Source organism: Pleurodeles waltl, chromosome 6, assembly GCF_031143425.1.
Source record: "Pleurodeles waltl isolate 20211129_DDA chromosome 6, aPleWal1.hap1.20221129, whole genome shotgun sequence".
Taxonomy (NCBI): Eukaryota; Metazoa; Chordata; class Amphibia; order Caudata; family Salamandridae; genus Pleurodeles; species Pleurodeles waltl.
Genome location: NC_090445.1, coordinates 278,487,767 through 278,511,787, shown reverse-complemented (window position 1 = coordinate 278,511,787; position 24,021 = coordinate 278,487,767). Strand labels below are relative to the sequence as shown.

Below are 24,021 nucleotides of genomic sequence, written 5' to 3'. Positions count from 1 at the left end.
ATTGAAGAAGGACTTGGAATCATTAGAATTGCCTTTTAATTCGACTCTAGTTCATTACATTGATGACTTGCTGATTGCATCCAAAACAAAAGATGACTGCAGGTATGATACTATTGCCCTACTGAATCATTTGGGAAAGAACGGACATAAAGTGTCCCCAAAGAAGCTACAGTACTGTCAGAAAGAGGTGAAGTACTTAGGCCACCTAATTGAGAAGGTGTCAAGGAGAATATCCAAAGAAAGAGTAACCGCCATATTGCAGATGAATCCCCCAACATCCAAGAGAGATGTGAGGATGTTTTTGGGAATGGTGGGCTACTGTCGTCAGTGGATTCCCAACTTGTCGATTATCTCTAAGCCTTTGGTAAGGTTGACTGTCAAGGAGATTAAGGATGGCCCGGGTACCCTAACTATGTCCGAGAAAGAAATGAGGGCATTCATTGAACTGAGAGAGTGCATGTGCAGGGCTCCAGCTTTGGGTATGCCTGACTACACAAAGCCTTTTGTATTGTTTTGTCATGAACGCAATGCTTGTTCTTTGTCTGTCCTGACACAGGTCCATGGAGGTGCAAACCGCCCAGTAGCATATTTTTCAGCTACTTTGGACCCAGTCGCAGCAGCCTTACTGGGTTGTTTGCGAGCAGTTGCAGCAGTTGGTCAAAGCCTTACTCAATGTGAAGGTATAGTGATGGGACATCCCTTAACGGTAATGGTCCCACACTCAGTCGAAATACTACTTACCCAAACAAAGACGCAGCATATGACAAATACCCGCCTGACCAAGTATGAGACAATTATACTTGGGTCACCTAATGTGTCTTTGAAAAGATATACTGTGTTAAACCCGGCAACTTTGCTTCCTAATGAGAGTACAGATATTGATGATGCTGAGGAGGTAGAACATGAATGTCTTGAGGTAACAGAACTGTGCACCAAACCGAGACCTGACATTAAAGATACTCAATTGGAAGAAAATGATTACATTATCTTTGTTGATGGTTCATGCCTGAGGGACTCAGTGGGAGTACTAAGAGCCGGATACTCTGTGTGTACAATCACCGGTATCCTTGAAGCATCTTGGCTCGAAAGAGTGCATTCTGTTCAAGTGGCCGAACTGGTTGCTCTTACTAGGGCATGCCATGCCGCTGACAAATTGAAAGTGACTATCTATACTGACAGCAGATACGGATTTGGAATTGTTCATGATTTTGGCAGTTATGGTCACAGAGGGGTTTCATGACCTCTTCTGGTTCTCCAGTGAAAAATGGTGAAAGAATTAAGGAGTTGTTGCACGCAATTCAGTTACCTCTTGAAATTGCCGTGGTGAAATGCAGCGCTCATGTTAACTCACAAGACTTTGTGTCAATGGGAAAAGGATACGCAGATCAAGTCGCAAGGTTTTGTGCATTGAATTGTATATCTTTCAAGGATCAGTGAGAATTGTTACCTGAAACTGAAAATGAGACATGAACAGGTTATGCATTGAGGGTGGTTGACACAACGGAAGAGTTAAAATTGTTGCAGGGACGTGCCAGCAAAGATGAGAAACGTTCCTGGTTTAAAATGAAATGTGTACAAAGACCTGATGATTTGTGGGTTTCAGATGAGGAGAAAATGGTTTTGCCAAACAGTCTCGAGGTTTTACCATGTTCAAGCACATATTGGGAGAGACGCCATGATCAGGTTGTTCGAAGTCGATTGGTTCAATCTGAAATTCAGACAAGCCGCAGAAGTGATCTGTCACAGGTGCATCATCTGTCAGCAGATGAATGCGGGGAAAGGGACCGTGGTGAATTTGAGCCACCTTGGGAGAGCAGGAGGTCCATTTAGCAGAATGCAGATGGATTTGATTGAGATGCCTGTGTGTGGAGGTCTGAGGTACGTGTTGGTGATTGTGTGCATTTTTAGCCACTGGATTGAAGCTTACCCTACATGTAGGAATGACAGTCTCACAGTAGCGAAGTTTCTGCTTAGGGAGTTGATACCACGTTTTGGATTTCCGATCTCTTTAGAATCAGATAGGGGAAGTCACTTCAACAACGAGGTGGTTAAGCTCTTGTGTGCCGCACTGAACATTGAACAGAAGCTGCATTGTAGCTACCATCCTGAAGCCTCAGGACTAGTGGAGCAGATGAATGGTAACTTGAAGTCGAGAATGGCAAAAATGTGCGCAGCTACAAATTTTAAATGGCCAGACGCATTGCCCTTAGTGCTAATGTCAATGAGAAATACACCCAACAAGAAAACAGGACTGCCTCCTCATGAAATTCTCATGGGCCAAGCCATGAGATTGCCCGCAGTGCCTGCAAATGCTCTTGTGAATATCACGGATGATATGGTGTTGGACTACTGCAAGGGTCTGGCTGACGTGGTCCGCTCTTTCTCTTACCAGGTAGAAGCAACCACACTGCCACCGATAAATGATCCAGGTCACAACCTGAAAGCCGGTGACTGGGTTGTTGTCAAGAAACATGTGAGGAAGTCGTGTTTGGAGCCACGTTGGAAGGGGCTGTATCAAGTGATACTGACAACTACTGCTGTGAAATGTGCAGGAGTTCCAAACTGGATACATGCCAGTCACACAAAGAAGGTGACGTGTCCAACTGATGAGGAACTTGAGTTGTCAAAAATAAGAGCTACAGGGAAGGAAGTCTCAGGGCCGGAGAGTAATCAAAGGGGAACTGAGACTGAAAGAGAGCCCGTTGAGGACGGCTTGGTCACTCAACTAGCAAACAAGATCCAGAGGGGTGACGGTGAGCCTATCTCAACCGAGGCACCAGGAGAACCGACACAAAGAGAGGTTCTCCCAGAAGCAGACGGATACAGGTTTGAAGTTGAACCCCTGACAGACCCGGAAGGCGAAGGAGGTGAAACAGAGGTAAGTCAAAGTATTCTGACTCCTCCTGAGCCGCTTGAAGATCCATCAAGAGAAAACACCATAGCACAAGAGGAGGACACTGACCAGCATCCTGAAAAGTCGAGCAGAATGAAACCACTTAAAGGAGATAAATGGCCAGAGCCACAAGCTGCGAAAGAGAAAGTGGTCATAGATGAAACAATAGAGGCAGAAGTTGATACTACGAGTAAAGAAGATATCAGTGAGGGAGAGGTGCAGGGTGATCGGATGTGACACTGTTAACCTGAATTGACTTTTGAAAAACGATTTTGACAAGCTGCTTACCTGATTTGACAAGGATCCTGGGAGTGAGAGAAACCCTGTAAATACTTGCTAAAGAAAGACTTTGCTTGAGAAAAAGAAAAAAAAAATTGCTTTAGAACTTCCTCAGTTGATTGTTTGCCTTTATATTGTTCTGCTTTCTGATTCTTTACAGATCATGACTAACACTACAGGGAGTGCAGAATTATTAGGCAAATTAGTATTTTGACCACATCATCCTCTTTATGCATGTTGTCTTACTCCAAGCTGTATAGGCTCGAAAGCCTACTACCAATTAAGCATATTAGGTGATGTGCATCTCTGTAATGAGAAGGGGTGTGGTCTAATGACATCAACACCCTATATCAGGTGTGCATAATTATTAGGCAACTTCCTTTCCTTTGGCAAAATGGGTCAAAAGAAGGACTTGACAGGCTCAGAAAAGTCAAAAATAGTGAGATATCTTGCAGAGGGATGCAGCACTCTTAAAATTGCAAAGCTTCTGAAGCGTGATCATCGAACAATCAAGCGTTTCATTCAAAATAGTCAACAGGGTCGCAAGAAGCGTGTGGAAAAACCAAGGCGCAAAATAACTGCCCATGAACTGAGAAAAGTCAAGCGTGCAGCTGCCACGATGCCACTTGCCACCAGTTTGGCCATATTTCAGAGCTGCAACATCACTGGAGTGCCCAAAAGCACAAGGTGTGCAATACTCAGAGACATGGCCAAGGTAAGAAAGGCTGAAAGACGACCACCACTGAACAAGACACACAAGCTGAAACGTCAAGACTGGGCCAAGAAATATCTCAAGACTGATTTTCTAAGGTTTTATGGACTGATGAAATGAGAGTGAGTCTTGATGGGCCAGATGGATGGGCCCGTGGCTGGATTGGTAAAGGGCAGAGAGCTCCAGTCCGACTCAGACGCCAGCAAGGTGGAGGTGGAGTACTGGTTTGGGCTGGTATCATCAAAGATGAGCTTGTGGGGCCTTTTCGGGTTGAGGATGGAGTCAAGCTCAACTCCCAGTCCTACTGCCAGTTCCTGGTAGACACCTTCTTCAAGCAGTGGTACAGGAAGAAGTCTGCATCCTTCAAGAAAAACATGATTTTCATGCAGGACAATGCTCCATCACACGCGTCCAAGTACTCCACAGCGTGGCTGGCAAGAAAGGGTATAAAAGAAGGAAATCTAATGACATGGGCTCCTTGTTCACCTGATCTGAACCCCATTGAGAACCTGTGGTCCATCATCAAATGTGAGATTTACAAGGAGGGAAAACAGTACACCTCTCTGAACAATGTCTGGGAGGCTGTGGTTGCTGCTGCACGCAATGTTGATGGTGAACAGATCAAAACACTGACAGAATCCATGGATGGCAGGCTTTTGAGTGTCCTTGCAAAGAAAGGTGGCTATATTGGTCACTGATTTGTTTTTGTTTTGTTTTTGAATGTCAGAAATGTATATTTGTGAATGTTGAGATGTTATATTGGTTTCACTGGTAATAATAAATAATTGAAATGGGTATATATTTGTTTTTTGTTAAGTTGCCTAATAATTATGCACAGTAATAGTCACCTGCACACACAGATATCCCCCTAACATAGCTAAAACTAAAAACAAACTAAAAACTACTTCCAAAAATATTCAGCTTTGATATTAATGAGTTTTTTGGGTTCATTGAGAACATGGTTGTTGTTCAATAATAAAATTAATCCTCAAAAATACAACTTGCCTAATAATTCTGCACTCCCTGTAGAGAGAATAATAAAGGGAGTAGGATTTGTAGAAGGTTGGATATTATTTTGGGTGTGGTGTGTGCGATAGTAATAATAGCTGTGATTGTGGGAATGCCATTAGTGGATAAGAGTGAGACTAACAATGCTACAATTCCTGAGACTGCTACACTAACAGCATGGGAGAGATTTGAGCAGGATACAAAATATTTGCATGAGGGAACTAACACAAAGGGGGAACTATCTACTAATGTTTTCTATTGCTTGTTGAATGAGTATGTTGAAACAATGGATGCGAAGAATTGTTATGTGTGCACGAAAATTCCTTCGTCAGTACAAGAGGGGGTTACTTATCATAGTTTGCCGTTAACCTACGGGATAAGTTGTAGTCTGTTATTAACAAGGCTTTATGATCAAGAATATATGCAGTACTTCTATTCTAATCTAGATGTAGTGTTTTCTTTTGTGCCCATAAATGAATATTTGAGTAAAATAGCTAGAGATCATAGTATAAAAATAGTTAGGGGTTTCTTTGAGCCCACACTGACATTTGGTACAGCTTATGCGCATCGCAATAATCTAACCTACTTACTAACGCCTGTAGAGAAGAGCTTTTTAGATCACACTGGTGATAGAAGAAAAGCGTTAATAGAAAAGGGACTAGAGAAATTGACGTTTGCAAATGATTATGCTTTTAGTGCAATAAAGACACAAGGCAAATTAGCTATAGATGCACTACACGTAGGAAAGCTTTGTATATATAGGCCAAAATCTGACCATGACACTTTATTTGTGGGAACGTGCAGACATGTATTTTTGTTTCAGAGTAGGTGGACGTTCATGTTAAATGGACAGGATCCAGCGATCCCAGGGATCTATTACATATGTGGACTTAATGCTTATTACCGTCTTAATGTTAATGTTACTCTGCTAAAGTTAATCCATGTTGACATCGTACTATATTCTAATGTTTATGATCTTTGCTCTGATATCTTATTCGAGTTGCCATATTGTGACATTGCTAATGTGTTTTATGGTTTTGAGACTAATAAACTTGCTAGTAGAGTGTAATTAATAGGGCATGTTGACTAATTGTCTCGTCCTAAGGTGTCTTCAATCAGGGTCAAAAGATTCATTGGCCTAAAACGAGTCCCAGACTAATTAAATTATCTAAGACGGGACGCGTTATCATGAGCGTTTTCTAAAGCTTACATTACGGTAGGCATGAAAAGTGAAAACTACGACTAAAGAAAATCTCACATTTTGTGTACCTTGACTCTGCTACTCCAAAAAACGATATACATATTGACGTGTAAGCCTCTCTTAAACCTTAAATGTACTGATCCCCATCTAGTATTTCAAAGAACATACCTAATATTGATGGATTAATCAATGGATCCAGTAAATGTCTTAACTGCAGTGAATATCGTGCGAGTTTTGGTTGGGATCATTACCTACTCCTAAATTGTTTTTAGCCAAATGACAGTATCAGCTGTTGAAGGGGTTAACACTCCTGACAGCACTGAGCATTGGCAGAGACAATGGATCTGGCCTTGGCAGCATGCAATGGTTTTAAAATGTATTATTGTTAACAAACATATGGAATGTGCAAAAGTATTGGGCAAAAATAAATAAAATAAAGGAGTGACACTGAAGTATACTCCTTTTCGAACGGTTGTGCACATATTATCAGGCCACATACTGTCACTCAGAGAGCAAAGCTGGCACTGGATGAATGGGACTGTATCACTGCCTCATGCGGTATGTCGCGATGGACAGAAGCAAAATATGAATGGCATTAAAACAGACCAAGGGATGAAGATGGCAGACCGACAGCCCCTGAGTGTTTGGATATTGGTATGCAACTTCATTATGAATTTTTGAAAACCATGAGCGCGGCAAAACAGCTAAACCTGAACGTAGACCGAACCTAAAAATGTGGTGGAGAGGTAAGTGATCTGGTACACAGTGAAGCATGGCTAAGAAAACACGCATTGGCAATGCCAAACTGTTTGGCTTTTGAATACTGAAAATATGATTGAAAGCTTAAGGTGTACGCAGATAGGATAGACCACTACACTACATTAACTACACAAGGTCCAAACACTGGCATTATCAAAAGTGAAGTGCTGAGCTTGCTGCAAGGGAGGATCGGCAGAGGGTGCAAGGGGGGCAGTGCAGCATAACCGAGTGGAGCAACATGTAATTATAAGGGGGAGCAAGGCTGAGTACGACGTAGAAGCAGGGCAGGGTGCAAGTACAGTGGAGGGGGGAAACGGTGAACAGTGTAGGGTGCAGGGAAGGAGCAACTTAAGGTACAAATGGGAAGCTGTGCAGTGCATGAGAGGATGCAACTTGCAAAAGAGGAAAACAGTGCAGGATACAAGGAGAGCATATTAGGGCAAAGAAGAGGAAGTGGAAACCAACTTAGGGGGCAATACAACGCTGCACCAAGTGCAGGGGAAGCAGCTGTTCTGAGTGTATGGGAGGAGCAGCATATAGTGTTACAAGAGCAGTGAAGGGTGCAAGCTGCGGCAGCGGTGCGCTTATAAGAGGAGAAGCACATGGGGAGCAGCAAAGGAGACAAGGAGAGCAGGTCGGGGTTTAAGGACGTCAATACAAGATGGACGGAGAGCTACTCATTGTACAAGACAGACTCAGCGCAAGTTCAAGTGGGGCTGCACGGAGTGCATGAGGGAGCAGTGCAGTGAGCAAGGGGTGCATGAGTGAGCAGGAGAAAGATGAGACAGCAAGCAGCACAGGGTACCAAAAGGAATAGTGCAGAAAGCAAAACTGGAGCAGTGCATAATGCAGGGGTGCACACCGCAGGCTGGAAGGGGAGCAATAGAGGGTGCAGAAAGGAAACAAGCATTTGCAGTGCAATGGGTCTCGCATTTGCTCGAGTTAGAGCTATTAATACTGTCAACTCCTAACCTGACTTTTCTTGCCACATAAACTGATGATGAAAAGTAAAACAGTTTCATATAAGCGTGCCGACAGCCACCATGAGCGTGAAGGAGACACACAAAAGGAAAAAGTGCAATTATCCATGTAACCGGCAAACATCCAATTAGCCATGTAACAGGGTCGATGTCATGCAAAGCGATTGACTACTGCCCAGTGAGATCGCGCTGCATAGGAAATTAAAAAAAAGAAGTAGTCCAGAAGCCATGCGGAAAACACAGAGCCTTGTATGTTTTTCAGTAGTTTACTGGTGCTCTCGAGGAGGACTAAACACCGGATAAGGCATGAGGTATGCATGGTTTTCAGTAATTAAATCAAGCCCACAAACAAACCACACTGATGGGCGTGACATGGGCGTGGTTAAAAGCCCAAAGAGAGATTGCAACAGGGGCCGGAGCACTTGCAAGCTCGACCCTAAAAAGTGTAGGAGGATGCCGCTAAGGGTCTAAGAGCAGCTTAGCGTGAAATGAAGGGACAGCAGAAGCTGTGAGTAGGGGAACAATGACAAAGAGCTAAAGCTGATGAGATTACCCGAGGGTGCTGGGAAGTAAGAAACTGAGCAGACAGGAGAAGGCAGATACAAACAGGGTGCACATATAATGGTGGGGAAATCGGACAGGTAAAGCATGATTTGGCGTGGTCGGCAGTACCGGTGCAAGGGAGAAAGGTAGAAGCAAGACAAGGAATTGACAGGCTGGTGTAGACATTGATCAATTAGGACTGGTGGATAAAACTGAAGGAATTCTAGGCATGTGGTAGCGGAAGAGACAGTGGCTGGGAGAACAACAAAGGTAAGCACCGTGAAGATACAGGCGGAAATATGGACGAGGTAGTTGTGTTGGCACGATTTTTGTATAATATTAATACATGTTACAAACAAGACAGGCCTGAGTGTATGTAAACATAACTGAATTTCTAATTACAGAATGTTTGTAATAGGGCCTAGAAAGCAGACCTATGTTTACAAGGTAATGCTAAGAGAGGAGTGCTTGGTTGCCATGTTTTAGGGTTAAAAAAAACATGTTTTTTCTGATACCAATCAAATTAACAGGACAGAGAAGGGAAACTTTCCACTTTTCTGCAGAAATGTTGTAAATGTGGCTACAATGTAATGGCGATGCTCCTTCTGGTCAACACTCTAATCGCAGATTCTTCCCTGGTGTCACACCTCTCAGTTATGGGGAGTGGACTCCTGATCATAAACAGGTGCCAAGGTAGAAGCCACAAAGCATCACCCAACGGTACATGGGAGCATTGCTGAAAAACTCTCTAGATTCATTCTGGTGCCCGGAGATAGACAGTGTCAAACTGGGAAAGAAAATAAGCCAAGGCACCATAATAAAAGTGGCCCCCATTAATGAATTAAATATATAACAAAATAGCCGATGTTTGCAAATTATGACAGTTTGGAAAGACACAGATGTGCAGGTGTTTTGCAAGGGATGGAAAACTGCATGGATTTGATCTTTCCATAGGCAATGTTTGTTATATTACATGAATCTCAACAGTAAAAACTAGCCTAGCAGGCCATAAGAGGCCCAAAAACAGTCAAAGAAACGGCTCACACATTCACCTGTCAGACCAGCCCATAGGACACTGCCTGATTGCCCTATAGGTCAGTCCTATCCTTGAGATGTACTAAAGGTGAATAACCTATTGCTAGAAGCATCAATCAGAACCAACATGCATGTAAACTAGAGGGGCTAAAACAGAAGGTGAATACAAGAGGATCAACCATAGTCTTCATTGGGCAAACCAGCATTATTATTATAATCGTAGCCCATGACCAGTGCAATAATCTCCGTCCTACAGGAGCAACTACAAATACTTCTTAAAACTTAATTGTGTACATTTGACTGATTCCTGTGACTTTGAAGTAAATAATATTGATTATGACAGACAGAACAAATCTCCTGACCATGCTCTATAGCGTTTACAAATGTGTGATGTCTCTAACACAAGAAAAGTCACGTATTCTTTCTACACCAGCCTGTTACAAATGGGGTCTTTGGTTGTCAGTCAGGTTACCCCCTGTTCAAGCAAGGACCCTCACTCTAGTAAGGCTAAAGCAGAATCACACTCAGTTAACCCCCGCTCACCCCCTTGGTAGCCTGGCATGAGCAGGCAGGCTTAACTCGGAGACAATGTGTTACATATTTGTACAAACACACACAGTAATACAGTGAACCACTATAAAATGACAACACAGGTTTAGAAAAATAGTTATTATTTTATCTAAATAAACAAGACCAAATACGATAAATATCCACAAGATACAGTTAAAATACGAATTTAGCTCTTAAAAGCAAGAAAACAGTGATTTGAGGTGAAAACACTGCAAGTTGTTAAAGTACAGCGTCGTAATGGAGTCGTTCCCTACAATGTGAAGCCAATGGCGCCGTTCACAGAGTCGGTCGACCCCCAGGTACTGTACCTTCAGAACAAGTAGGAAACAGGCCGGTGCACGGAGTCAGGGAGAGCGGCCGCCCTGGGTCCAATACTTCATCGGTTCCGGTGACACCTGGCAGAAGGACTGCGGGGTTGCGCAGCGGGTTCTCTCTACAGGTCGGTGGAGGTGAGGAGGCATCGGATGCAAAGTCCGTCCCCTGTTTCCCGCCGATGCGAAGTCTGGCGCAGTTACGATGCTTTGGGCGACCTCACAGGGTCGCGATGACGTCACAGGGCTGCAGGTGCTACAATGGCATTGGACCGTCACAGACGGTGGACTTACGACACTCCAGTGTCAGCGAAGTCAGGGAGGATCACCTGTTGCAGTGACGCGAAGTCTACAGGGTCGTTGAACTTCTTCGAGGTCCATGGCCTCGGGGCAGGTGGCGTTGCGGTTCCCGGATAGCGGCTCTCCTCACAGGTTCGTCTGATTCGCACTCAGTGAGGTCCATTGCCTCGGGGCAAGCAGCGTCATGGTTCTGGGCAGAGGTGTCCTTTGCAAAGTCACACAGCATTGTCTGTCGTCGGTAGACAGTTTTTTCTCAAGGAATTCACTTTCAGGGGTCCAGGAGCTAGAATGGCACCCTCTGACAAGCTAGAGTCTACAGCAAGTAGACTCAGATCTGGATGGTGAAGCCTTTGCTGTCCCTGAGGCTTCAAAACAGGAGGCAAGCTCTACTCCAAGCCCTTGGAGTCACTTCTCAAGCAGGAATGCAACAAAGTCCAGTCTCTGTCCCCTTGCACAGGCAGAAACAGCATCTGCAGGATAGCCTAGAACAGTCACAGACCAGGGCAGCACTTGTCCTCAGCTCCTCTCCAGGCACAGGTTCCTCTTGAATCCTTGAAGTAATCTAATCTTTAGGAGCTTGGGTGCTCTTATTATACCCCTTTTTGCCTTTGAAGTAGGCCTACTTCAAAATAAATTCTCAAGTGTCTGTGAGATCCTTTCGTGTCCAGGCCAGGCCCCAGCCACACACCAGAAGGTTGGAGACTGCATTGTAAGAGGGCAGGCACAGCCCAGCTAGGTGTGAGTGACTACTCCCCCTTCCCCTCCAGCATAGATGGCTCATCAGGATAATCAGGCAATACCCCAGCCCCCTTTGTGTCACTGTCTACAGAGAGGTGCAGACAGCCCAACTGTCAAACTGACTCAGAAAGACAATCCACAAACAGGCAGAGTCACAGAATGGTTTAAGCACGAAAATGCCTACTTTCTAGAAGTGGCATTTTCCAACGCATAACAAGTCAAAGCAAATTAGTTCCAAAGGCAATAATAACAAATAAGTGTACACAAGTAACTTTGAGTGCAGAACCACATTTTTCATTCTGCTAATAATGCAAAATGAAATAAATGCATAAAACTCTTACACTAGTAAAGGTTTTAGCATTCTTTCCCGTGGCATTCGTGCACTCTGTAGAATGCAGAGCTGGGTGCCACTTCAAAGTACCATCAAGCAGTTGACAATGGGATTGGACACTGACATCTATACATTGGCATTTTGAACAGAGCTACTTCGAAATGTTCAGGGTACATATCGCTCTCTGCGTTTATGAAGTAAACTATTCCAAAAATGTTGAGAAGTAGTGCGTGATATAAATGTTGAGAAGTAGTGGGTGCTACAGATCAGCTCGCGAGAGCAATGTGTGCAACGGGTCTCACGTTTTCTCAAGTGAGAGCTATTAGCATTGTAAATTCCTAACTGGACTTTTCTTGCCACATAAATTCAAAATGAAAAGTAAATCAGTTGACATAAGCAAGTCAATTCAAAGCGCCAGGGCCGCAATGAGTGTGAGCGTGAAAGTTATTGGCTCCCTGCGTGAATGTCTAGAAAGAACTGCGGCTGTGATGAAAGGCAAATCAAAACTAGAGAAGGGGTCATGAAACGCTGTAACAGGAGGAAGCGTGATGTAGAGTGATGTCCAATAAAAATGTTCACTTAGTGAAATCATCTGGGAGGGAACTCAGCACACAAAGGAGGTACATTTCAAAAAAATGCACCAATAAAAATGAAGCATTTAAGACCAGCACCACAAAGAATGAATAGCAAGAGTGAGCATGGTTAAAAAAGGGCAGTGCGCTTGAGCACTCAACCCTAAAAAGGAAACATCAATGTTGGTGTGGGTGGCACCATGAAACAACCATGGTTTTCGTTATTGCATATGAAACTGCCATAGAGGAACAACTGCAATCGAAAAATCCAAATCGAGCCTTGACTTGGAGAGAAGATTTAAATATTTGAAGTTGAAGTATTCAACAGAACTTTGTTCACAGATAAATCCCTCTGCTGCTTTTGAAGCCACACACACAAACTCCCCCCGCCCCCCATGACATACATATAATTATGAGGACGGGCCATTGCCCTAATGAAGTGCGCTTTGATAGAAGGGAAGGTTATAAGGCGCACCAAATTAAATATAACTGCACTTTTAGTCTTTGATACACTCGCTCAAAACTACTTAAAAAACACTACGGGGACCGACCCTCATAACGCACCAGTCCTCACAAGGATGGTATTTCTCTTGAACTGACAGCGTTTGCCCACACTCTAGATGCCCACACACACACTGCCAGCTTTGTGTTTCTAACAAGAGTTATGACCTATACTGCTTCGGTGCATCCTGAATGTTGCACGACTTTACCAGCTTGTTCTACTTCAAAATATATTTGTAAAAACCTGGCAAATTACACTGAAGCTGCTGATCTTGAAGGCCATTTTTTAAGGATGAATATAAGAAAATAATATACAGATAAGGGAATCGTATTCTTTTTGTGGGTCTCCGCTTTGTTTCAGAAATTAATAATTTGCATTCGCTTTCCTTCCGCCGCCAATTTTTATAGCTTCCTCAAGAAAGTTGAATGTACGGTTGGCACTCTTTAGAGATAGTTTGGGTACTACATTTGCTAGAGACGGCTTAAACGTAATTGCCTCCAAACTGCATTCTATCTCCTCTTATAAATACCGCTGTTACAACTTCTGTAATGGTTTGTTTTTTTACCATGAGGATGAACCTTCTCATGAGCTATGTAACATCACAGCTTTGCCAACCCTGTCTTAAGATTCCCTAAGCAGAAAAGGCTTACCCTCCAGCTTCCATGACTGCACATGAAAACTGTATCACTGACCACTAGGGGCCTAAAATTCAAGAAGCTCTCTCTTCAAAGGTCACCGCTACAATCTACTGCAATTTCCTTGCATGAGCCTTACATGTACAGTCTCCAGCCTTGTCTCTGCAGGAGCCTATTCACATCAGTACCTAAATAAAAGAGTTCTTAGATTTTGGAAATAACTGTCAGGATATTTATTCCTTCATATTCTATTTTGCAATTCGTTGTTGTGAAAATGCAGATATCTTTTCTTACCTGATGATCCAGCATTAGAAGAAGAGTGCATTTTACATTAACGTCTCCTGGCCTCTTCACCTGAAAACCATCTGTCTCCTGGGTTGTTGCCATTCGATGCCACTAAGGGATACAGTGAGGAGAGACAGAAACATTAATGCTAGTATGCAGTAACTGGAATTTAGTAAGGAGTAATTTGGACATGTATTGGTCTTAACAGAACAACTTAAAGATAAGTGAGAAAAGGTGCACCATAGAGAAATTCACTATTAACAAGCATTCGCCCACCAGCATGCCTAGCCATGGCATACTGCATGCACCCAAAGACATAACATGCATACATCCAGAGACAGACAAACACTCACACACCATATATCCATACTGGCAGGCAGCTGCACAGCAAAACAAGTGAATATAAGCAAGCACACTAAATTCCGCAATAATTCATGCACACATATGCACAGAACCACAGGCACAAAAAATACCTAGACAGAAACAAACCAAGAACTATGGAAACACTGGAACATATTTACAAGACGGCACCAATGCTCAAGATTGAGCCACTGGTAAATAGTATTGTGCCTGTAAGGAAATGCCTCCTTGGCATGATTGCCCCCTGACTTTTTGCCTTTGCTGATGCTATGTTTACAATTGAAAGTGTGCTGAGGCCTGCTAACCAGGCCCCAGCACCAGTGTTCTTTCCCTAACCTGTACTTTTGTATCCACAATTGGCAGACCCTGGCATCCAGATAAGTCCCTTGTAACTGGTACTTCTAGTACCAAGGGCCCTGATGCCAAGGAAGGTCTCTAAGGGCTGCAGCATGTCTTATGCCACCCTGGAGACCTCTCACTCAGCACAGACACCCTGCTTGCCAGCTTGTGTGTGCTAGTGAGAACAAAACGAGTAAGTCGACATGGCACTCCCCTCAGGGTGCCATGCCAGCCTCTCACTGCCTATGCAAGTATAGGTCAGTCACCCCTCTAGCAGGCCTTACAGCCCTAAGGCAGGGTGCACTATACCATAGGTGAGGGTACCAGTGCATGAGCATGGTACCCCTACAGTGTCTAAACAAAACCTTAGACATTGTAAGTGCAGGGTAGCCATAAGAGTATATGGTCTGGGAGTTTGTCAAACACGAACTCCACAGCACCATAATGGCTACACTGAAAACTGGGAAGTTTGGTATCAAACTTCTCAGCACAATAAATGCACACTGATGCCAGTGTACATTTTATTGCAAAATACACCCCAGAGGGCACCTTAGAGGTGCCCCCTGAAACTTAACCGACTGTCTGTGTAGGCTGACTAGTTCCAGCAGCCTGCCACACTAGAGACATGTTGCTGGCCCCATGGGGAGAGTGCCTTTGTCACTCTGAGGCCAGTAACAAAGCCTGCACTGGGTGGAGATGCTAACACCTCCCCCAGGCAGGAGCTGTAACACCTGGCGGTGAGCCTCAAAGGCTCACCCCTTTGTCACAGCCCAGCAGGGCACTCCAGCTTAGTGGAGTTGCCCGCCCCCTCCGGCCACGGCCCCCACTTTTGGCGGCAAGGCTGGAGGGAACAAAGAAAGCAACAAGGAGGAGTCACTGGCCAGTCAGGACAGCCCCTAAGGTGTCCTGAGCTGAGGTGACTCTAACTTTTAGAAATCCTCCATCTTGCAGATGGAGGATTCCCCCAATAGGGTTAGGATTGTGACCCCCTCCCCTTGGGAGGAGGCACAAAGAGGGTGTACCCACCCTCAGGGCTAGTAGCCATTGGCTACTAACCCCCCAGACCTAAACACGCCCTTAAATTTAGTATTTAAGGGCTACCCTGAACCCTAGAAAATTAGATTCCTGCAACAACAAGAAGAAGGACTGCCTAGCTGAAAACCCCTGCAGAGGAAGACCAGAAGACAACAACTGCCTTGGCTCCAGAAACTCACCGGCCTGTCTCCTGCCTTCCAAAGAACTCTGCTCCAGCGACGCCTTCCAAAGGGACCAGCGACCTCTGAATCCTCTGAGGACTGCCCTGCTTCGACGACGACAAGAAACTCCCGAGGACAGCGGACCTGCTCCAAAAAGACTGCAACTTTGTTTCAAGAAGCAGCTTTAAAGAACCCTGCAACTCCCCGCAAGAAGCGTGAGACTTGCAACACTGCACCCGGCGACCCCGACTCGGCTGGTGGAGAACCAACACCTCAGGGAGGACCCCCGGACTACTCTACGACTGTGAGTACCAAAACCTGTCCCCCCTGAGCCCCCACAGCGCCGCCTGCAGAGGGAATCCCGAGGCTTCCCCTGACCGCGACTCTCTGAAACCTAAGTCCCGACGCCTGGAAAAGACCCTGCACCCGCAGCCCCCAGGACCTGAAGGACCGGACTTTCACTGCAGGAGTGACCCCCAGGAGTCCCTCTCCCTTGCCCAAGTGGAGGTTTCCCCGAGGAAGCCCCCCCTTGCCTGCCTGCAGCGCTGAAGAGATCCCTTGATCTCTCATTGACTTACATTGCGAACCCGACGCTTGTTCTAACACTGCACCCGGCCGCCCCCGCGCCGCTGAGGGTGAAATTTCTGTGTGGGCTTGTGTCCCCCCCGGTGCCCTACAAAACCCCCCTGGTCTGCCCTCCGAAGACGCGGGTACTTACCTGCAAACAGACCGGAACGGGGCACCCCCTTCTCTCCATTATAGCCTATGCGTTTTGGGCACCACTTTGAACTCTGCACCTGACCGGCCCTAAGCTGCTGGTAGGGTGACTTTGGGGTTGCTCTGAACCCCCAACGGTGGGCTACCTTGGACCAAGAACTGAACCCTGTAAGTGTCTTACTTACCTGGTAAAACTAACAAAAACTTACCTCCCCCAGGAACTGTGAAAATTGCACTAAGTGTCCACTTTTGAAATAGCTATTTGTGAATAACTTGAAAAGTATACATGCAATTGAAATGATTCAAAGTTCCTAATGTACTTACCTGCAATACCTTTCAAACAAGATATTACATGTTAAATTTGAACCTGTGGTTCTTAAAATAAACTAAGAAAAGATATTTTTCTATAACAAAACCTATTGGCTGGATTTGTCTCTGAGTGTGTGTTCCTCATTTATTGTCTATGTGTATGTACAACAAATGCTTAACACTACTCCTTGATAAGCCTACTGCTCGACCACACTACCACAAAATAGAGCATTAGTATTATCTCTTTTTACCACTATTTTACCTCTAAGGGGAACCCTTGGACTCTGTGCATGCTATTCCTTACTTTGAAATAGCACATACAGAGCCAACTTCCTACATTGGTGGATCAGCGGTGGGGTACAAGACTTTGCATTTGCTGGACTACTCAGCCAATACCTGATCACACGACAAATTCCAAAATTGTCATTAGAAATTGATTTTTGCAATTTGAAAAGTTTTCTAAATTCTTTAAAGTCCTGCTAGGGCCTTGTGTTAGTCCCTGTTAGCATTTCTTTTAGAGTTTAAAAGTTTGTAAAAGTTTGAATTAGATTCTAGAACCAGTTTTAGATTCTTAAAAAGTATTCCAACTTTTAGAAGCAAAATGTCTAGCACAGATGTGACTGTGGTGGAACTCGACACCACACCTTACCTCCATCTACAGATGAGAGAGCTAAGGTCACTCTGTAAACTAAAGAAAATAGCAATGGGCCCCAAACCTACCAAAGTACAGCTCCATGAGCTTTTGGCAGAGTTTGAAAAGGCCAACCCCTCTGAGGATGGCAACTCAGAGGATGAAGATAGTGACTTGGAGGGAAATTCCCCCCCCTCCAGTCCTACTTAGGGAGAGCAGGGCTTCTCAAGCCCTGACTCCACAAATAATAGTCAGAGATGCTGGTTCCCTCACAGGAGGGACCAACAACTCTGAAATCACTGAGGATAACTCCAGTGAAGAGGACATCCAGTTAGCCAGGATGGCCAAAAGATTGGCTTTGGAAAGACAGATCCTAGCCATAGAGAGGGAAAGACAAGAGATGGGCCTAGGACCCATCAATGGTGGCAGCAACATAAATAGGGTCAGAGATTCTCCTGACATGTTGAAAATCCCTAAAGGGATTGTAACTAAATATGAAGATGGTGATGACATCACCAAATGGTTCACAGCTTTTGAGAGGGCTTGTGTAACCAGAAAAGTGAACAGATCTCACTGGGGTGCTCTCCTTTGGGAAATGTTCACAGGAAAGTGTAGGGATAGACTCCTCACACTCTCTGGAAAAGATGCAGAATCTTATGACCTCATGAAGGGTACCCTGATTGAGGGCTTTGGATTCTCCACTGAGGAGTATAGGATTAGATTCAGGGGGGCTCAAAAATCCTCGAGCCAGACCTGGGTTGACTTTGTAGACTACTCAGTAAAAACACTAGATGGTTGGATTCAAGGCAGTGGTGTAAGTAATTATGATGGGCTGTACAATTTATTTGTGAAAGAACACCTGTTAAGTAATTGTTTCAATGATAAACTGCATCAGCATCTGGTAGACCTAGGACCAATTTCTCCCCAAGAATTGGGAAAGAAGGCGGACCATTGGGTCAAGACTAGGGTGTCCAAAACTTCCACAGGGGGTGACCAAAAGAAAGGGGTCACAAAACCTCCCCAGGGGAAAGGTGGTGAGACAGCCAAAAATAAAAATAGTAAAGAGTCTTCTACAGGCCCCCAAAAACCTGCACAGGAGGGTGGGCCCAGAGCCTCTTCACAAAACAATCCTGGGTACAAGGGTAAAAACTTTGATCCCAAAAAGGCCTGGTGTCGAAACTGTAGTCAGTCTGGACACCAAACTGGAGACAAGGCCTGTCCCAAGATAAGTTCCACTCCAAACTACAATCCAGGTAACACTGGAATGGCTAGTCTCCAAGTGGGATCAACAGTGTGCCCAGAGCAAATCAGGTGTCACACTGAAGCTACATTAGTCTCTGAGGGTGGGGTGGATTTAGCCACACTAGCTGCCTGGCCGCCTAACATGCAAAAATACAGGCAGCAGCTCTTTATTAATGGGACAAGTGTAGAGGGCCTGAGGGATACAGGTGCCAGTGTCACCATGGTGACAGAGAAACTGGTTTCCCCTGGCCAATACCTGACTGGAAAAACTTATACAGTCACCAACGCTGACAATCAGACTAAAGCACATCCCATGGCAATGGTAACTTTAGAATGGGGAGGGGTCAATGGCCTGAAACAGGTGGTGGTCTCCTCAAACATCCCAGTAGACTGTCTGCTTGGAAATGACCTGGAGTCCTCAGCATGGGCTGAGGTAGAACTAAAAACCCATGCAGCCATGCTGGGTATCCCTGAACTGGTGTGTGTAAAAACAAGAGCACAATGCAAGGCACAGGGTGAAAAAGTAGAGCTGGAGTCTGGAAAAATGGCCCAGCCTACCAAGAGAAAAGGAAAGTCAGTTGGGAAACCAACTGCAACACAGTCAGAAAAAGGGAACCTCTCTTCTCAGGAAGAAGTTCTGCCCTCTGAGGGAACTGAGCCTTTGGAGCTTGAACCTTATCAGGTTGAGCTCTTAGGCCCAGGGGGACCCTCAAGGGAAGAGCTGTGTAAGGGACAAGAAACCTGTCCCTCTCTTGAAGGCCTTAGGCAGCAAGCTGCTGAAGAGTCCAAGGGCAAGAAAAATGGAACACATAGGGTCTATTGGGAAGATGGACTCCTGTACACTGAGGCCAGAGACCCCAAACCTGGTGCCACTAGGAGAGTGGTAGTGCCTCAGTCGTTCAGAGAGTTTATTCTGACCTTAGCCCATGATATTCCCCTTGCTGGGCATTTGGGACAAACCAAGACGTGGGAGAGGTTAGTCAACCACTTCTACTGGCCCAATATGTCCCAGAAGGTTAAGGAGTTTTGCCTCTCCTGCCCCACCTGTCAATCCAGTGGTAAGACAGGTGGGCACCCAAAGGCCCCCCTCATTCCACTTCCAGTGGTGGGGGTCCCCTTTGAAAGAGTGGGTGTGGACATAGTTGGTCCACTGGAACCTCCCACAGCCTCAGGAAATATGTACATCCTAGTAGTAGTGGATCATGCTACTAGGTATCCTGAAGCTATTCCCCTTAGGTCAACTACTGCCCCTGCAGTAGCCAAGGCCCTCATTGGTATCTTTACCAGAGTGGGTTTCCCTAAGGAGGTGGTGTCTGACAGAGGTACCAACTTCATGTCAGCATACCTAAAACACATGTGGAATGAGTGTGGAGTGACTTACAAATTCACTACACCATACCATCCACAGACTAATGGCTTAGTTGAGAGATTCAACAAGACATTAAAAGGCATGATCATGGGGCTCCCAGAAAAGCTCAAAAGGAGATGGGATGTCCTCTTGCCATGTCTGCTTTTCGCTTACAGAGAGGTGCCACAGAAGGGAGTAGGATTCTCACCCTTTGAACTTCTGTTTGGCCACCCTGTAAGGGGACCACTTGCTCTTGTTAAAGAAGGCTGGGAGAGACCTCTTCATGAACCTAAACAGGACATAGTGGACTATGTACTTGGCCTGCGCTCTAGAATGGCAGAGTACATGGAAAAGGCAAGCAAAAACCTTGAGGCCAGCCAACAGCTCCAGAAGTTTTGGTATGACCAAAAGGCTGCAATGGTTGAGTTCCAACCAGGGCAGAAAGTCTGGGTTCTGGAGCCTGTGGCTCCCAGGGCACTTCAGGACAAATGGAGTGGCCCTTACCCAGTGCTAGAAAGGAAGAGTCAGGTCACCTACCTGGTGGACCTGGGCACAAGCAGGAGCCCCAAGAGGGTGATCCATGTGAACCGCCTTAAGCTCTTCCATGACAGGGCTGATGTAAATCTGTTGATGGTAACAGATGAGGATCAGGAGGCAGAGAGTGAACCTCTCCCTGATCACCTGTCATCAGACCCAAAAGATGGCTCAGTAGATGGAGTGATCTACTCAGACACCCTCTCTGGCCAACAGCAAGCTGATTGTAGGAGAGTCCTACAACAGTTTCCTGAACTCTTCTCCCTAACCCCTGGTCAGACACACCTGTGTACCCATGATGTGGACACAGGAGACAGCATGCCTGTCAAAAACAAAATCTTTAGACAGTCTGACCATGTTAAGGAAAGCATCAAGGTGGAAGTCCACAAGATGCTGGAATTGGGAGTAATTGAGCGCTCTGACAGCCCCTGGGCTAGCCCAGTGGTCTTAGTCCCCAAACCTCACACCAAAGATGGAAAGAAAGAGATGAGGTTTTGTGTGGACTACAGAGGGCTCAACTCTGTCACCAACACAGACGCCCATCCAATTCCTAGAGCTGATGAGCTCATAGACAAATTAGGTGCTGCCAAATTCTTAAGTACCTTTGACTTGACAGCAGGGTACTGGCAAATAAAAATGGCACCTGGAGCAAAAGAGAAAACAGCATTCTCCACACCTGATGGGCATTATCAGTTTACTGTTATGCCCTTGGTTTAAAGAATGCCCCTGCCACCTTCCAAAGGTTGGTGAATCAAGTCCTTGCTGGTTTGGAGTCCTTTAGCACAGCTTATCTTGATGATATTGCTGTCTTTAGCTCCACCTGGCAGGATCACCTGGTCCACCTGAAGAAGGTTTTGAAGGCTCTGCAATCTGCAGGCCTCTCTATCAAGGCATCCAAATGCCAGATAGGGCAGGGAACTGTGGTTTACTTGGGCCACCTTGTAGGTGGAGGCCAAGTTCAGCCACTCCAACCCAAGATCCAGACTATTCTGGACTGGGTAGCTCCAAAAACCCAGACTCAAGTCAGGGCATTCCTTGGCTTGACTGGGTATTACAGGAGGTTTGTGAAGGGATATGGATCCATTGTGACAGCCCTCACTGAACTCACCTCCAAGAAAATGCCCAAGAAAGTGAACTGGACTGTGGAATGCCAACAGGCCTTTGACACCCTGAAACAAGCAATGTGCTCAGCACCAGTTCTAAAAGCTCCAGATTATTCTAAGCAGTTCATTGTGCAGACAGATGCCTCTGAACATGGGATAGGGGCAGTTTTGTCCCAAACAAATGATGATGGCCTTGACCAGCCTGTTGCTTTCATTAGCAGGAGGTTACTCCCCAGGGAGCAGCGTTGGAGTGCCATTGAGAGGGAGGCCTTTGCTGTGGTTTGGTCCCTGAAGAAGCTGAGACCATACCTCTTTGGGAATCACTTCCTAGTTCAAACTGACCACAGACCTCTCAAATGGCTGATGCAAATGAAAGGTGAAAATCCTAAACTGTTGAGGTGGTCCATCTCCCTACAGGGAATGGACTTTATAGTGGAACACAGACCTGGGACTGCCCATGCCAATGCAGATGGCCTTTCCAGGTTCTTCCACTTAGAAAATGAAGACTCTCTTGGGAAAGGTTAGTCTCATCCTCTTTCGTTTGGGGGGGGGGTTGTGTAAGGAAATGCCTCCTTGGCATGGTTGCCCCCTGACTTTTTGCCTTTGCTGATGCTATGTTTACAATTGAAAGTGTGCTGAGGCCTGCTAACCAGGCCCCAGCACCAGTGTTCTTTCCCTAACCTGTACTTTTGTATCCACAATTGGCAGACCCTGGCATCCAGATAAGTCCCTTGTAACTGGTACTTCTAGTACCAAGGGCCCTGATGCCAAGGAAGGTCTCTAAGGGCTGCAGCATGTCTTATGCCACCCTGGAGACCTCTCACTCAGCACAGACACCCTGCTTGCCAGCTTGTGTGTGCTAGTGAGAACAAAACGAGTAAGTCGACATGGCACTCCCCTCAGGGTGCCATGCCAGCCTCTCACTGCCTATGCAAGTATAGGTCAGTCACCCCTCTAGCAGGCCTTACAGCCCTAAGGCAGGGTGCACTATACCATAGGTGAGGGTACCAGTGCATGAGCATGGTACCCCTACAGTGTCTAAACAAAACCTTAGACATTGTAAGTGCAGGGTAGCCATAAGAGTATATGGTCTGGGAGTTTGTCAAACACGAACTCCACAGCACCATAATGGCTACACTGAAAACTGGGAAGTTTGGTATCAAACTTCTCAGCACAATAAATGCACACTGATGCCAGTGTACATTTTATTGCAAAATACACCCCAGAGGGCACCTTAGAGGTGCCCCCTGAAACTTAACCGACTGTCTGTGTAGGCTGACTAGTTTCAGCAGCCTGCCACACTAGAGACATGTTGCTGGCCCCATGGGGAGAGTGCCTTTGTCACTCTGAGGCCAGTAACAAAGCCTGCACTGGGTGGAGATGCTAACACCTCCCCCAGGCAGGAGCTGTAACACCTGGCGGTGAGCCTCAAAGGCTCACCCCTTTGTCACAGCCCAGCAGGGCACTCCAGCTTAGTGGAGTTTCCCGCCCCCTCCGGCCACGGCCCCCACTTTTGGCGGCAAGGCTGGAGGGAACAAAGAAAGCAACAAGGAGGAGTCACTGGCCAGTCAGGACAGCCCCTAAGGTGTCCTGAGCTGAGGTGACTCTAACTTTTAGAAATCCTCCATCTTGCAGATGGAGGATTCCCCCAATAGGGTTAGGATTGTGACCCCCTCCCCTTGAGAGGAGGCACAAAGAGGGTGTACCCACCCTCAGGGCTAGTAGCCATTGGCTACTAACCCCCCAGACCTAAACACGCCCTTAAATTTAGTATTTAAGGGCTACCCTGAACCCTAGAAAATTAGATTCCTGCAACAACAAGAAGAAGGACTGCCTAGCTGAAAACCCCTGCAGAGGAAGACCAGAAGACAACAACTGCCTTGGCTCCAGAAACTCACCGGCCTGTCTCCTGCCTTCCAAAGAACTCTGCTCCAGCGACGCCTTCCAAAGGGACCAGCGACCTCTGAATCCTCTGAGGACTGCCCTGCTTCGACGACGACAAGAAACTCCCGAGGACAGCGGACCTGCTCCAAAAAGACTGCAACTTTGTTTCAAGAAGCAGCTTTAAAGAACCCTGCAACTCCCCGCAAGAAGCGTGAGACTTGCAACACTGCACCCGGCGACCCCGACTCGGCTGGTGGAGAACCAACACCTCAGGGAGGACCCCCGGACTACTCTACGACTGTGAGTACCAAAACCTGTCCCCCCTGAGCCCCCACAGCGCCGCCTGCAGAGGGAATCCCGAGGCTTCCCCTGACCGCGACTCTCTGAAACCTAAGTCCCGACGCCTGGAAAAGACCCTGCACCCGCAGCCCCCAGGACCTGAAGGACCGGACTTTCACTGCAGGAGTGACCCCCAGGAGTCCCTCTCCCTTGCCCAAGTGGAGGTTTCCCAGAGGAAGCCCCCCCTTGCCTGCCTGCAGCGCTGAAGAGATCCCTTGATCTCTCATTGACTTACATTGCGAACCCGACGCTTGTTCTAACACTGCACCCGGCCGCCCCCGCGCCGCTGAGGGTGAAATTTCTGTGTGGGCTTGTGTCCCCCCCGGTGCCCTACAAAACCCCCCTGGTCTGCCCTCCGAAGACGC

General features: G+C 46.2%; 1 protein-coding gene across 1 annotated transcript in view; it reads right to left on the bottom strand.

Moving 5' to 3' along the window:
- The window catches only part of SMARCD2 (SWI/SNF related BAF chromatin remodeling complex subunit D2), a 631,810-nt gene that overhangs the window by 339,577 nt on the left and 268,212 nt on the right, over positions 1–24,021 (bottom strand). Inside the window, exon 7 of the mRNA XM_069238057.1 lies at positions 13,664–13,765. Within this exon, the coding sequence (XP_069094158.1) occupies positions 13,664–13,765 (102 nt within the window). The remainder of the gene's footprint in view (positions 1–13,663; positions 13,766–24,021) is intronic.